The 15,199-nt window shown below is 38.7% G+C and overlaps 1 protein-coding gene across 1 annotated transcript in view; it reads left to right on the top strand.

The window, feature by feature from the left end:
* Positions 1–14,861, top strand: part of Cpne8 (copine 8) — a 181,524-nt gene extending 166,663 nt beyond the window's left edge. The window contains exons 17-20 of the mRNA XM_021216350.2: positions 327–429; positions 1,895–1,952; positions 5,631–5,704; positions 13,154–14,861. Coding sequence (XP_021072009.1) covers positions 327–429; positions 1,895–1,952; positions 5,631–5,704; positions 13,154–13,342 — 424 coding nt within the window. The 3' untranslated portion in view covers positions 13,343–14,861. The remainder of the gene's footprint in view (positions 1–326; positions 430–1,894; positions 1,953–5,630; positions 5,705–13,153) is intronic.
* The last annotated feature ends 338 nt before the right edge of the window (positions 14,862–15,199 follow it).

The raw sequence follows: 15,199 nt of genomic DNA, 5'->3' as shown, positions 1-15,199 counted from the left end.
AAAGAAAGGAAGGAAGGAAGGAAGGAAGGAAGGAAGGAAGGAAGGAAGGAAGGAAGGAAGGAAGGAAGGAAGAAAGGAAGGAAACTCCATTCTGGTAAACTTTGTTAGTGAAACTACTTCTAAGGCAGGTAAATATTTCTGTGTCCTGGCAGGCACCAACACTGCAGTTAATCAGGTTGGTCATTTCAGAAAAGTATGTACTTAAGTTTGTATATCAGAGGCTTCTGGTATATGCATAAATATTTCGTCATTAGTAGAAGACTGGTTTGGCCATGGCATGCACATCTGGAGATCCCCAAGTTCCACATTCTGTTCTTGTTTTTCAGATACGCATCCTCTGTAAAAGATGGCTCCCAGTACTTTGTGCTCCTCATTGTGACGGACGGTGTCATCTCAGATATGGCTCAAACTAAAGAATCCATAGTTAATGTGAGTAGAGCCAGGGTCTCTGGCTTTGTGACAGCACAGTACCACTTGGGTTGAGAATGGAATCTATTTTAGTTGACTTCATGGAGAAACAGAACGGCCACACCAGCCAATGATGCCATTCTTAACTTATCCAGAAACAATCCCACATTTATACCAGTGCTGCATGAGGACCGGAGAGCAGGGGTTACCTTCACTGATAAGATGTATTCGGTTTTTAAGCAATAGACTGGTTTGTACTCACATACACCCTTAAGACGAGGACCTATCGTGTCTTAACATTCTGGCTCCATGAAAATGATGCTAGACAATCTTTCCTTCTACACTTGGTTTAACGTCATCCTGTACATTACAATCCCAGTTGTATTTTTGTTTATTAGTGATGCTATCATCTTCTTTTGAAAATTAGCTATAAAATCTATGCTTACCAGATGATGGATCTGCTAAATTATATCCATTTACCAATCTTTTCTATGCCTAAGATCGGCATTGTTTGGAATAGAGTCATATTTAATTAGAAGTGATTTGAATAGCTGATTGCTTTTCAGGCCTCACAGTTTTAGTAACGGAGAAATATATTATTAGTTATTTAGTAGGAGAAAAATATTAAGTATTTTCTGCATGAGTGCACATAGGGAATACTTTTTTTTGCCTACGCTTACATTGAATTTTTGTTTCCTTTCTAGTTAGTACTATAAGTTTACACTTTAGTATACTGACTTAAATAAATCATAATTAGCTCAAAAGAGGCACATCACTAAGAAAAAGTTGTTTGTAGTTCACTGACTTCCCAGCACAAGATGGTCCCTTTGAGTGCACTGTGCATCTGTTACTGATTCTAACTGTTGAATTTTTAAAGAATAACATTTTTATTTATTTATTTATTGTATATGTATATGTGTATGGACAGGTTAGAGGAACTTGAAGAAGTCAGTTCTCTCCTTCTCTCATGAGTCCCTGGGTTCATCAGTCCATTGGGTTCTGTAGTAAGAGCCTTTACGACTGAGCCGTCTCCCCAGCCCTATCTCACGACCTTAAACCAAATATAATTTAAGTATTTTAAATTATACCATGTGGCAACATCAAATATTCAGTCTCAACAGTTCATAGATCTTTAATGCATGAATGAGTAATGTTAAACATAGCTTAGTTACCATTTGTTTGCACTTGCTAATTCACTGTATGAGTTAGTTCTGATAATAATTCACTATGATAATTACTTCAGATAACAATTTGAATATGTTATTAAGAACTGTCTTAATGAACATCTGTGAAAGTGTCAGAAAATCGGGAGATGATTTTCTTTAGTTCTTTTAAAAATAAAATATTAGTATTTCAAGGACTTGCAAATAAAAAGTAAAATTAGCCAGATTCAAAGTCCGCAGAAATGTTTATACACGTTTTCCTTTTTTTTTTCTTAAGAACTAAATGTCTTAATTAAAATCTAATTGTGCTTTTTCTCCTAAAGGCCTCGAAGCTTCCCATGTCAATAATAATAGTAGGTGTGGGACCTGCAGAATTTGATGGTAAGTAGCAAGATTTCAGTGGTATTCTTGTACCATTACACTTCTGTCGGCTTGACCTGTGTAAAAGAGTGTGACTGTGTTTATGTCGAATGTCCTTTTAGGTATAAATATAGCTCACACGCGAATTAAGAGCTGCCATTGGGTAAGACAACTCCCTCTCATTTATACATTAATTGAACATTCACCTCTGGCCTTGTATCAGAGTTTGTACCTCAAAACCCTATGTGAGACTGACAGAGTAATAAATTGAGATTGGGTCCCTAAGGCGAAGACCACTCTGGGAAGCACATTTCGTGGGCGAAGTGTCGACAGCCTTTAAAGAACAGTGATAAATTAATGAATCATTGTGTTGCGAGCGGAAATATTAACATGCGCACAATATGCTAATTGAATGTGACTCCAGCCTCTGGCTAGCTGATAGAATTATCTTTATAAACAAAGAGCTCCACCATGGGAGAGAACCATACAGAGGCAGTGGAACTGATCTGATTACGTGGATGGATACTGGATGGGCTGGCTGAGGCTCTGCCTTTCAAAGGCCAGTTAAGCTACAGCCTTTTTTGTAACTAGTGACCTGAGCAGACATCTTTAAAGATGGTTTGTTACTGGTCACCTGGCTAATTCCCTTTAGGGGACACCATGGAACTGCAATTGATGGGCAGCATTAGCATCTACATGGTTAGTTATATTTACTAAGAGTGGCCATTTATTTAGCTTGAGACTTAGTCTTCCTATTTCTAAAGCCTTTGTCTTTTAGTCCCGACTGCTGCTGGGTCTGCTACTTTTAGCTCTAGTCATTCAGATCTGTCCAACTGTGGACATAACACCATCTCTTTAGAGTTGCAAAGGCTATGGCATCTTCTTCATGTTTTGACTCATGATAATCTGCATTGGCTAGTGATGGCGGATTGTGATTCCCAATATCCATCAACTGCAAGCTAAAATAGCTAACAGGTTCTCCTCTGGTATGTGTTGCTCTGTCCTGTAATGGTGTACCATTCATGGGTACATGGCAGTCTGCCAGGCCTGATGGAAGTCCCATTGGTCGGCTTTTGTTCTGTAAGAACCCATTATACTGGTACAAGCATGCAAAGCCACTGGCCCTTGCTGGTGTCAATTTCTGCCCATATCCTTTCATGTGGATTGGCATAGTAGTACTTGGGCACCACCCTCACTCCAATCCAAGACTACATGTTTTCCCTATTTTTTCCCAGTGAATTTGTAGGGTGCTGGGAAGTGATAAGTCATTATTTCTCTACTTCATCTCCAGAGCTAACTAAAGGGAACTAGGAAGGAGTTAGTCAGACCAACCGATAAAGAATACATTTCAACCTGTAGATGGGAACAGACTTTCCATCGTTTGATGGCTCCGACTCTTTTCCTAAGCTTCCCTGCTAGGTTTCCTTAGAGCATTAACTGCCCTGAGACACTGTATTCCCTCAGAGACAAGCTGCCCCTGCTCTGAGAGGCAGATGGCCCTTGGAGTCCAGCAATATTCTGGGGAGTAGTTGTAGTGCCTCAAGGATGCATGAGAGAAGTCTGTAGACAGAAAGGGAACCTGGCTTCCTGGTAGGCTCCCCCAACTCTTAGAATCAGCCATTAGTCTCTGAAAAATGTAAGTATAGAGTTAGGTTCCTGCGACACCTACTTTCTGTTTGAGCATGGAAAAAGTTTTAATGAGATTGAGACATTGCCTGGCCAACTGTTTTTAAAGAGCCAATTATCTGGCTAGTTTACAATACGTGCTTCACTGACATACATATATATGGTGTGTGTGTGTGTGTGTGTGTGTGTGTGTGTGTGTGTGATACGTGTATATATATATATCATATGTATTATATATCATACATATGTATACATAACATATATGTGTATATATGATTGATAGATAGATAGATAGATAGATAGATAGATAGATAGATAGATAGATAGATAGATAGATCATACACACACACGCACACACACACACACACACACACACATTGACCTTTCCTAGCAAATCTGGTTTAACCCTTAACTCCATGACTAAGAAGTAAAGGAAAATAGCTGACAGATGAGATAGAAAAATCTCTGACATACAAATTGCTGTTTTGCTGTCAAAAGTCATCTCATGTACTTAGGAGGAAAATAAAATGGACTTAATGCCACAGCTGCTTTGGTGCAAGCTGGGGAGAAGGGATGTGAGTTGCTCATTCACCCCATCTCCTATAGCTAGGGAGGAGCACGGGATTATCTTTTCAGCTAGTAATCTCTGCCCCGTGGACCAGGCAGTCAGAACCCCTGAACTTTGGGTGTGACCCCCTCCATCATTACCATTTTGCTTTTACTGCCCTCGAAAGATTATCTTCCTGTTCATGCTGTTTACAGCTTCAAACTTTAAGCATGCGAAGAGTGGGAGGTGAGGTCTACAACCTCTTCGATATGCAAGATTATTCTTTTTCTTCCCTGATGGTAATGAAGCAATAGAAATCGTAGAGAATAATAAAGATGAGGTCTATGTTGCCACCTGAGTCTCGTTCCCAGTTTTGAGTAAGGTGGAGGAGTTGTTGCAATTCATGAGCACAGCAGGAGTACAGTGTATCACCAGCAATGAGCAATTAGTTACATGTTGAAGTAATATGAAAATTGTAAATGTGAGCCCAGATGTTACCAGGAATTATTTGTTTCAAATATGTGAGAATACCTAGGAATAAGGTACTGGCCATATTAGTGATAGAACACACCTTTTAGAAAATTAAGGAATATACTGTGTACACAGGCAAATCTGTTAATTGTAATTACTAGTAACGCTTCAGGCAAAACATTGACTCATAAACATATGTAGAAAGATAAACTGAAAACAATGTTTTCCAACCTAAATCCATCACAGGGACTGCATCAAAGAGTGCCGTTGAGGACAGGGTTCTAACTGAGCGGTGCCCTAATTTGGGGGGGGGGGGTCTCTTTGGAGTCTGCTGATTGTCCTGTATGGGCAAAATGAATTTTCAGTAATATAATTACACTTTAAGCCCAAGCCAGTTCACTCATACGATTAATTATTTAGAGAATTCTCACATCCAACTTAATAAACTCTGGGAAATGTTTCTAATTGCAGCATCAGACTTCAGCAGCTGCTCGCTTTGGACAGTGTTTGTGAATACCAGCTGTGGCAGCCAACGTTGAGATCATTTCTCAACTAACAGAATTATCGTCCTTCACACAAACCATACTTTAGTCGGGACCCAAATAAATGCCACTTTGTTTTTGCAGTGATCTATAAAGTAATATGTGGGCCGTGTGGGTTTGAAATGTCAGCAAGAATGAGGTTCAACTTGAAGATCATAATTGTGGCTGTTTCTTAAATTGGGAAAACATTAAAATGGATGGATCAGCACCACAAGCCCATTCGGTCATTTAGGCATAAACCCAGGTTTCCATTCTGTAGGATGGGAAACAGGATGGGATCAGAGAGTGTTCCCCAATGCACTGACTCCTCTCACGCTCTTCTAGAGGTCATGACACTTTTCTCCGTCAGGCTGTTTGGAGAAAATGGTTAAAGAGATGAAGAGCGCAGCCACTTTCCTGTAACTTCACGGCGTGCGCTGTTGCACACATTACATAGTGATTCCCTAGTTCACACATTTCCATTTTACTACATTGTATTCAATTAATATGATTTAAACTTCTTTCGTTTTCAAGCAATGGTTGAACTGGATGGAGATGACGTAAGAGTTTCCTCCAGAGGGAAATATGCTGAAAGAGACATTGTACAGGTAAGAATTTAAATAAACATTATTGGTCTCCTTCACTGTGAAGAACCCGTGTCTACCTGAGATATAAAGAAGCAACTTGAATTGCAGTTAGGAGTGCTGGCTTCTGTTAGTGGAGTTGGTTCCTGCTCTGTGAGGTATAAGTTAAATACCAGCGCTCTTTACTTAAGTAAACATGCTCTTTCCCTTCTCTCAGGCTCATTATTTGTAGAGTGCAGGCATCAATAATTATCTTTTCCTAATCTACTATTATGAGAAATTTTCATCATGGTCTTTAGTAAAACAGGAAGTTATAAATATATTAGTCTCCATGTAGATGGAACGTTTAAAAACATGATATATACAAAAATAAACTGTTTCATAAAACATTTTTTTAAAAATTATAGCCATTGTTAGAATTTTCTCAGATTATGGTTGGAAAAATGAAAATGTGTGTGTTAAAGCTATATATAAAACTGAGCTGTACATAAATGTATTTATGACTCATGGCATACAAATGATATCTAATCTACAAATTTTACATGAAGAAAATGTTGGAAGAAAAAATATTAAACTAAATACTGCCCGCTGATTGGGGAATAAGAAGAAAAAAACAATCAGTTAAAAACTGTCACTGAAAGGAGGGATTTAATTCAACCAAATCTACGCATGCATTACTTAGAGTGTGTATCTCTTAAGATGCAAAGAGGAGGAATTTTGTGATATATACCTTTTTAAGTAGCCAACAGTCAAAAGTCTCAGAACCATTTAAGGATGTGATATACACATTTTTATGGGCACAAAAATGGGCATCAATATTATTTCTAAATAATTTCCTGTATACTTATGGCTAATGAAACTACTGTAAAAAGAAAAAAATATAATTGGGTGCAAATTCTAACTTGTGATAACTTGGGCAAACTAAATTTCTATGTTCTGAGCAATAAGCAGCCTTGTGAAGTGAAGCAAGACAATCTACATAAAATACGTCCCTGAAGTCCATCCCAGGAGTACCAACTGAATTTAGGATGATTATGGAGAGAAAAAAGCCATAAGTTGATAAACAAAAGGACCATGCTGTCTCTCTGGGATAGAGGACTTGCGTGCTACACTCTATTGAGCTTGATTTCCAGCAATACAATAATGAAATAATAATACTAATTATTACTAATACTAACTAGAAATACCCATACCGAAAGGATTATAAATTACTCCTGCAAAATCAATAAAATTACCTCTCAATACAGAAACAATTTCACAATTATTTTTCTAAAAGATGAATAAATAGGATTTAAGCTTCTCTACACAGCATAATATAAAAAGCACAAACACATGTAGTAAATGATCCAGCCAAAAGTACCTAAGGAAGAGGCCATGGGGATGCTATCTATTTAAGTGTATTATGGTGCTCATCTCCAAAATTAAACACATAATTATTCGCCATCGTAATTATGGGTCCAAGATATTTTACTTTACCTAAGAGCTCCACATAATGTCCAGCCCACACTTTCCCAAAAAAATTCAAATCACTGAAGGGAAGCTCATCTGCGAAGGACTTCAGAATGTGCTCTGTTGTCATGACAATGCTTCTTTATAAAATCAACAAGGGAATCTCATAGCTTGTTCCATCCAAATGAATGCTTAAGAGAGGCAACACAGCATTATCCCCTGAGGAATCAAGGTTGCTCACCTCACCAAAACTTCTTTTTAAAGGACCATTACATTATGCTGTTACCACAAAACCAGGCCTATTGGCGTTTGTGAAAATAAGAACTGCCGTGTCTCTCAATGGACTGATGGCAAGGGAGCATATACTAACCGAGATTGGGGCCCAAGGGTCCAGAAAAGCTGCTCTTCTAGGCTCTTCTGTTGTCAGCAGAACCCAAGCTCTTTTGTCCTTGATCTTCTCTGAGGTTGTAGCAGACTCATTGGCCTAAGTTCATTCAAATACAAGTCAACATATATAGGGAAATCTCCTCTTCTTGAAAGTCCTAGTTTCTGAGGTAAATCAATCATGCCTGTGACACTGGGATTTCCAGAGAATTCGAACACACCTTAGAGAGACAGGGAAACACTCAAGATTTACCACATTAAACCCCAACCGTAAGGATGAAGGAGTCTTAGAGATAATAAACAAGAAATTGACATGTATCACAGAATTAGGAGCCCCTTGGGAGTGGGGGGAAACATCCTTTCTTACATCTCTGAATAAGGAGGGGACTTTATACACTCTTCTAATCTCACAGAGAAGTTCCTAAATTCATCCTTGCAAAACATGAGCAACGTGGCCATGTACATTCCCATCATACCCATGAGTCATCTCTCCTTACCACCTTGAATCACATTAAGGGTCTGCCATCAAAGGTCTTCATGTTCTGCTGAAATATTTGTAGATTAGTTACTTACGTTACTTATTTATCCTTGAGTGTTGCAGGCAGTAGGATAATATTTTTGTATCTTCCATTGTTTAAAAAGAAAAAATATGTCCGAACAAGCCATTAAAATAGCATCAGAAGACAAAATAAGTGCTGTGTAGGCTCTGGTTTTCTCACAATCCCTTTTAGTCTTTAGCTAATCAAGTTATTAGCTATGTTACTAATAAATCCTCAGGTTGGAAGATTGAAAGCTGTGTCTTACCAGATGTCCGGAAGTTGGGGGCAGTAGTTTGAGCTTTTCTTATATTGTCAGGTATATTACACAGCTTCTGCATTTGCACAGAATGATATTTGAGTCTGTTACATGCTCTATGTGCTAGGAAGGCTAAGACCCGTAGTGTTTCATCATTGACCTCTTAGTTAACATTATGACAGACCCTTGATTACTTTTTTTTTTTTTTAAGTAACTCTCCATTCAGTTATTTCTTGCCTGTATCCCTCAGCTAATGAGAAGTGGAAGCCAGGAACTAGATGCAGTCCTAAAATGTCTTAGACAACTCTTCACAGGCCATCTGAGCCACAGAAACATCTCCACAGACTGACCTCAGGTTTCCACTCTTGGAAATCACATTCTATCTGTCATTGCGGTACATATTTTCCCGATGCTTCCTTCTAGTCTACCTTGTCATTTGCCTGGGTCACTTTTCACTGGGAAGTCCTGCCTTGAATTGCGTCCCTCCCCCTTTCTTTCATTCCACTCCCTTACATATAAAACAACTGTGATCCAAGAGGGAGAGTTAAGCAAGCCCCCCAGTTATTTTGGCTATAAGTCAAGTTCTGATTCCAAGACTTGCCTTCTATTATAATATATCTCTCTACCTAAGTATAAAATTCTAAAGATGATCCGCCATCTTTCCAAATAACTATAGAACATGACATGTCAGAGTCAGAGCTAACAATCACTGGTGCTGGCCACTGTGATTCGGCCTTGCTAAGTTAAGCTTTCTAAGCTTCGGTTTCCTCTTCAGTCAAGCCAAAATAATGATAAAACACTTGCGAAATTAAACAAGACAGGATATTTATTCCGTTAGCAGGAAACAGCTCATTGCTCAGTACTAGTGCATTAATAGCAGTGCGTATACTTGTCAATAACCGTATTAACCCCATGAGATGGGAAGACATTTTGTGTGTCTTTATTTTATAGTAGCTGTGCCTTGATCTGACCATCTTATGTATGATTATATCTCGTTTACCAGAAGCCTCAATCTTGTATTTACAGTAAGCAAGATGAGTTCCTACGGTGTTTATTTTCATGCAGTTGCTGGCCAGCCTATCATTTCCTTTGAAAAAAATTAAATTATATTTCCCATTAAAAGGAACATAATAGCCTTGAAGTCTTAGACTTGAAAACTCACTAATGGAGTTCTGCACTGTAGAGAAATCAAACACAATTGAGTAGACAGTAACTAAAAGCCAATTTGCCAGAACACAAATTTGTTTTCATGGATAGACAGACAAAAGCCATCCATCAGAGAAGCCATGAAGAACGTCCCTTTACTCTGGTGACATTACATAGGGGAAGAGTTGAAAAGAAGACGTGGAACCCCACACATGCTGTGTTTTCTGCTGAGCAGAATACATCCACTGTATTCGCTATTAACAGGTTAAGTCAGCACACTGTGAATAGTGCTGTCTTCTTCACGTACCTGTTTAAGAGTCTGAGTTCAGAGATCACAGAGCGCCTTCACCATATGTGAGGACTGGTTTTGCTTTATTATTTTTTTTTAACCAAATGTCCCTAGCTGCAGTGTTCAGAAATGAGAGATTAAATAACAGAACAGAGGGTGATCTGAGTGGTAAATTGTCAGGGTAAGAGGATAGGTGCAAAACAGCTAAAGGATATTTTGAGCTGAGAACTGTCAAGTTGATTTGACAAGAGGTAGGGACAGTGGAGAATTGTTGGCATTTCCCTGCTGGCTGATAGTGTACCTGGCCACAAGACTGAAGAACAGATGCCCTTTGGGGAAACACTTAGATAATTCAGAATTAGCAAGTAGAAAGTTCTCACACTTTTTTCCTACTCTCAACATCTGTTATGAGTAGAAACCTGTTGGTAACATTGACTTTCTCTGATAGGGCTCTCCGCTGGGGCTCAGGTGGCATGTCTAGAAATGATGGATACCTCCTCCAGGGATAAACATCCTAGGTTTATTTTGTTGTTGTTTTATTCATGGTATATCAGGCTCAGAAGAGGAGAACAACTCTGGATACTGTGATTTTAGTTCTGATAATTCTAAAATAGAGCAAGATTCTCAAAAACAAGCTGAGTAAAAGAGCCTAAGAAAATATAGAAGCTGATATAAGACACAGAAACACATTTGTTTGCATGCTCAGGAAAATACAAAACTGGAAGCCAAAATACATATGGAAAGGACCTGTAGAGGGGTGTGTGTGTGTGTGTGTGTGTGTGTGTGTGTGTGCGCGCCTGTGTGTGTAATTATAAAAATTAAAAGGATAAAATTAATAGAAAAAAGCCCCAACATAATATTATGAGACAAAGAACCACCAAAGATGGCCTCATTTTCTGTGGGCCATCTACTGCTGGGCACACAGCCCACTCTTAAGCATATTTTATTTCCCCAATAAGACTCCCTTGGGGAAGACAACATTTTTGCTGTCAAATGGTTAATCAGTTGAGTATAGCTTCTATAGATTAAGGATGGAAGCCTTTGTCCACGACTTCTTTCTGCTCTAGGACACTACCTGGTGTTGACCCAGTGCAAGCCCGTGCATATGTCAGCAGCCTCTATGAGTTCATGAGGGGAGGTGGGGAGGAATGGGGAGGAGGAGCAGAGACCGACCGAGAACCCATCAATCAGGATACATTGTATGGGGAAAAGTACATTTCAATAAGATAGATGTAGAAAGACAATGGTAATGCAGCATGTGGTGAATTAAGTTGCTTGCATAGCTACACATATATAACAAATAGAAAGTTCATAAGAAAGCCCACGCTAATAAAAATGTATTTTTATCTTCAAAGAGAAAGGAAGGAAGGAAGGAAGGAAGGGAGGAAGGAAGGAAGGAAGGAAGGAAGGAAGGAAGAAAGAAAGAAAGAAAGAAAGAAAGAAAGAAAGAAAGAAAGAAAGAAAGAAAGAAAGAAAGAAAGAAGTCTATCTTACAGTGCTTGCTAAAGAGGCTTAAAATTTTTTTTAATTAAAAAATTAAGTTCTGTGAATTATTGATTTAGATTAAATGAGAGAAAAACAGAACTAGCCTTGTTTCTTTACACCTTTAAGTTTTTGTTTACACTGTCATCTTGCCTTTCGTGAAGTGATGTGACTTTGCAAAAGTCATTTCCTCCCATTCTCCCCCACCCAAAGGTTGTACACACTGTGAGCTCTCTCCTGTCCTGGCTTAGCCTTCAGGGGTGAGCTATCCCTTCTGTCTATCACATGTCTGACTGCTGAGGAAGAGGTTTTGGAAGAACAGAGCAAAAGGAATTATCTTCACTCCCATCAAAATCACACCTGCTATTTAGTTTTCTATATGTTTAACTTGTTTTCTTTGTAGCAGCTGGACTGTTTTAAGTGTACAAATAACAGTCATATTCTTAAAGCACGTTTTGAATAATGGCTTCCACCCAAAGCAAGTTTTCACAATAAGTTTGTCACAGTTACATTACAGTATGAAAAGGGAATGTTCTTGGTGTCTCTGGAAGAAAGATGTTTATATAAACTTTCAAATCCTATATGCAGATATTATTCTATATCCTACATTAATGTCATCCCTCTTCTTTTTATTTCAAGGCTGAATGATTAATGTGCTTATAAACTAGCCACATCCTGAATTATTTCAATCGTTTCCAAGTTGCTTCAAGAATTATTCCTTATAGAGAAATTGAACTATTATGCTCAGCAATGCCATGTTTATTAACTAAGTTACTGTTCCAAATGACAATGAACCCAGACAGTTCCTTGGCAGAGCACCTGGTGGAGAGCTGATAAGGGCTGCTGTGTAATTGCTAGATAAAGGCAAAGCAATGACCTTTAAATATGAAAACAAACATATCCTGCCTCTGTGTACTGGGATCCAAGTTCCCACCATAGGTACTGTGTGTTTTTCCTGTTTAATAGTCATGGTGTGGTGTTCTCATAACAATTAAAAATAAAGTGCTTAGGACTCCTTAATCATGTGGGATGTTTCCTATGTGGAAAGGTATTAGATTTGTTCCATGTTCTACATTAATCAGCTTTTGTTTCAAAAGTGTATTAAGCATGTACTAACACAACTTGATAGGAAAATAAGATCCATAAAGGTTAAATGCCCCCCTGGTGTTGGGCTTCAGTTAGGAAGTGCCTCCAAAGAATGACACAAGAGCCAACAAGGAGAGAATTGCATCCCCTTTGCTAAAACACACTTTATGAAGATTAAATAATGATTGCTGTAATAGTCAGCTGTAGTGACAAATATATTTTAAAGGTAGGATGTGTACCGTTCATACTGTTACTCAGGGCATTTGTGATCCTCCTTGTTGCTGTGACAAAATGCTCAGACAAAAAGCAAGTATGAAGAGGAGAGGATGCATTTGGTTTATAGTTTAGGTCACCTTCATCACTGATGGAAGTCAGGCAAGGAATCCAAGTAGGGATTCTACCTGCCTGCTGGCTCAGTGTCTGGGTCACTCAGCTAGCTTTCTCCTACAGCCTAGGAATGGTACCGCCCACGGTGGGATTGGTTCACACACATCCATCATTAATCAAGAAATTCCTTTATAGACATGGCTGAGGGTCAATCTTATTTGGGCAATCCTTCATTTGAGACTCCTTCAGATAGCTCTAGGTTGAGTCAAGTTGGCTGCTGAAACTGAATGTAAGCCAGGCGTGGTAATGCACACCTGATATCCCAATACTGTCTGAAACACGAGGACAAGATCATGAGTTTGAGGCCATATTTAGGCGATATAGTGAGATCTTGTCTCGAAAACCACCCATAAAAGGAAAATATTACAAAAAATGATTTGTATATGCTGATCTTGTGTCTGTTACATTAATAGCTGAATGAAGGTTGTGAGGTAATTTTTCCCCCTCTGTTCTAGTTTGTGCCATTCAGGGATTATATTGACAGAAGTGGGAACCACATACTCAGCATGGCGAGATTGGCCAAAGATGTCTTAGCTGAGATCCCCGAGCAGTTCCTCTCCTACATGAGAGCCAGAGGAATCAAGCCATCACCGGCGCCCCCGCCGTACACCCCTCCTACGCACGTGCTGCAGACGCAGATATGACCACGCCCAGATGCTGATGTCCCTCACACGCCAGTCGGAACTGCTAAGCCTGTGCTTTGATCCTGGTGCTCTGCTATGAACCAGGGAATGAGACACTTTCTCAGTTTGGTTTCAGCAGTCCTGGAAAATGTGCTTTCTTGGATCCAAAATTAATTCTCTTCCTAAACCAAAACTGTAAATAGGGTTGTTGCATGAGCAACCGGGAAATTGTTTAAGATGCTTGAAGCAAAGTAGAGATGTCTTCTCTAATTTTTGAATATTTTTGTTTTGTTCTCGACAGAATAGTAAATTTCCAATGTATTATTGGGAAAAAGCACAAGCTACATTTTTAACACAAATGTTGTCCTTGACTGCTACACATATAGGCCAGCAGTCTCTGTGTCGATGTTTACACGTTACTACTTTTTAAATTTCAATACTTTTATAACTGTTCTTAAGAATACGTTTTAAATATTGAATCCTTTGTCTTCTAAATTGCAATAGCTATAATCACAGGAGCAATATCTCTTTGAATGACTGTCTGGACATTCATGGTATGGGTAAGGGAAGAGAAGGAGGTAGAATCTACTTAGTGATTAATATCCATCATCAATTTTGGCCAATAGTGGGAGTTTCAACTTATAAACAGATGTGACCCTGTAATATGCATTTTTTCATGGTCTTTGGGTTTAAATTTAGACTGCAGTCGGTTTATCTTTCCTAATGCCATCTAGAAGCAATGAACAGGCAAACATCGTGAACTGTTAATGCACAGAATATACTATGTATAAAAATCACCATCCTTATAACACTATGATTTAATGTGTAAAAACAAGACTATATAACTCCAAACCATGTAGCAGGTGTATTGAACTTTGTATTAAGTTATATCCTGTCTAGATATTTTGATTCAAAGGGATACTGGCTCTCTTGCTTGGGATTTATGTTCTCACCCTTCCATCTTGCCTTCACGGGTTGCACAGGCTGGAGTCTCTTGTGAATTCTCAGTTCAACGAACACACAACCCTGTGACTTAGCACATTTGTGAAATAAACACATTTGTGAAATAAACTCATTCCTATGCCCCAACTGCCTGTTTGTGAAATAACCCATCCCGCTACCCTGACCTGCCTGCTCACAACCAATTCTAAATAGTTTTCAATGTACAGTTTTTATACAAATTACAGTTTTGTGAAGTTCCGTCTACATTTCTTTAGAACAAATGGCCTTAAATTCTCACAGAATTCCTGGAAATGATTGTGAATTGCCTTCAAAATACAGAAATGTGTATTTATTTGTTGTTCTTTTTTTGTGTCAACAGTGTGACTGCTTTCTAACCTCTCTGCCTCCCCCTTCTTTGCTACTTGGATTATTCCTATTGTGTGTGCTCTTGCCACAACTTGACCTATGGTGACTTTTATAAGCATGAAACTGTTTTACTGGAGAACATGCATAATCCTCATAGCTAACAGAGTCACAGTGACATAACTGTGATATGAACTGTCCATTTTTAAGTACCTATTAAAACATTTAAAAGGATAGCTGCCTTCTGTGTATTTCCTAGGAGTGATGGAGTCTTATCATTTCCTTCGTTGATCTTAAACCTGGATGCTGGTCTAGTTTATAAGCCAACAGATTTTTACAAGTTTACCTTCATTCTTCAATCCAAAAGACAGCAGTAAATACGTTCAATATATGTTGCTTCTTGTCAAACATCAGTTATTTTCCTTGTACTGACGAGAATGAGCACTCTTGTCTAACTAATAATGCACTCACATAACTCAGGACTGGATTCCAGGGGTAAAATGAGCTCTCTGATGGATCATCCTCATGGCTGAGAAGAATACTTGGGTCTCCATGTAAGATTGGGAAAGTCCT

The sequence above is a fragment of the Mus pahari genome, chromosome 17, assembly GCF_900095145.1.
Source record: "Mus pahari chromosome 17, PAHARI_EIJ_v1.1, whole genome shotgun sequence".
Taxonomy (NCBI): Eukaryota; Metazoa; Chordata; class Mammalia; order Rodentia; family Muridae; genus Mus; species Mus pahari.
The sequence above is the reverse complement of the archived record's forward strand: the minus strand, read 5'-3'. Positions and strand labels throughout refer to the sequence as shown.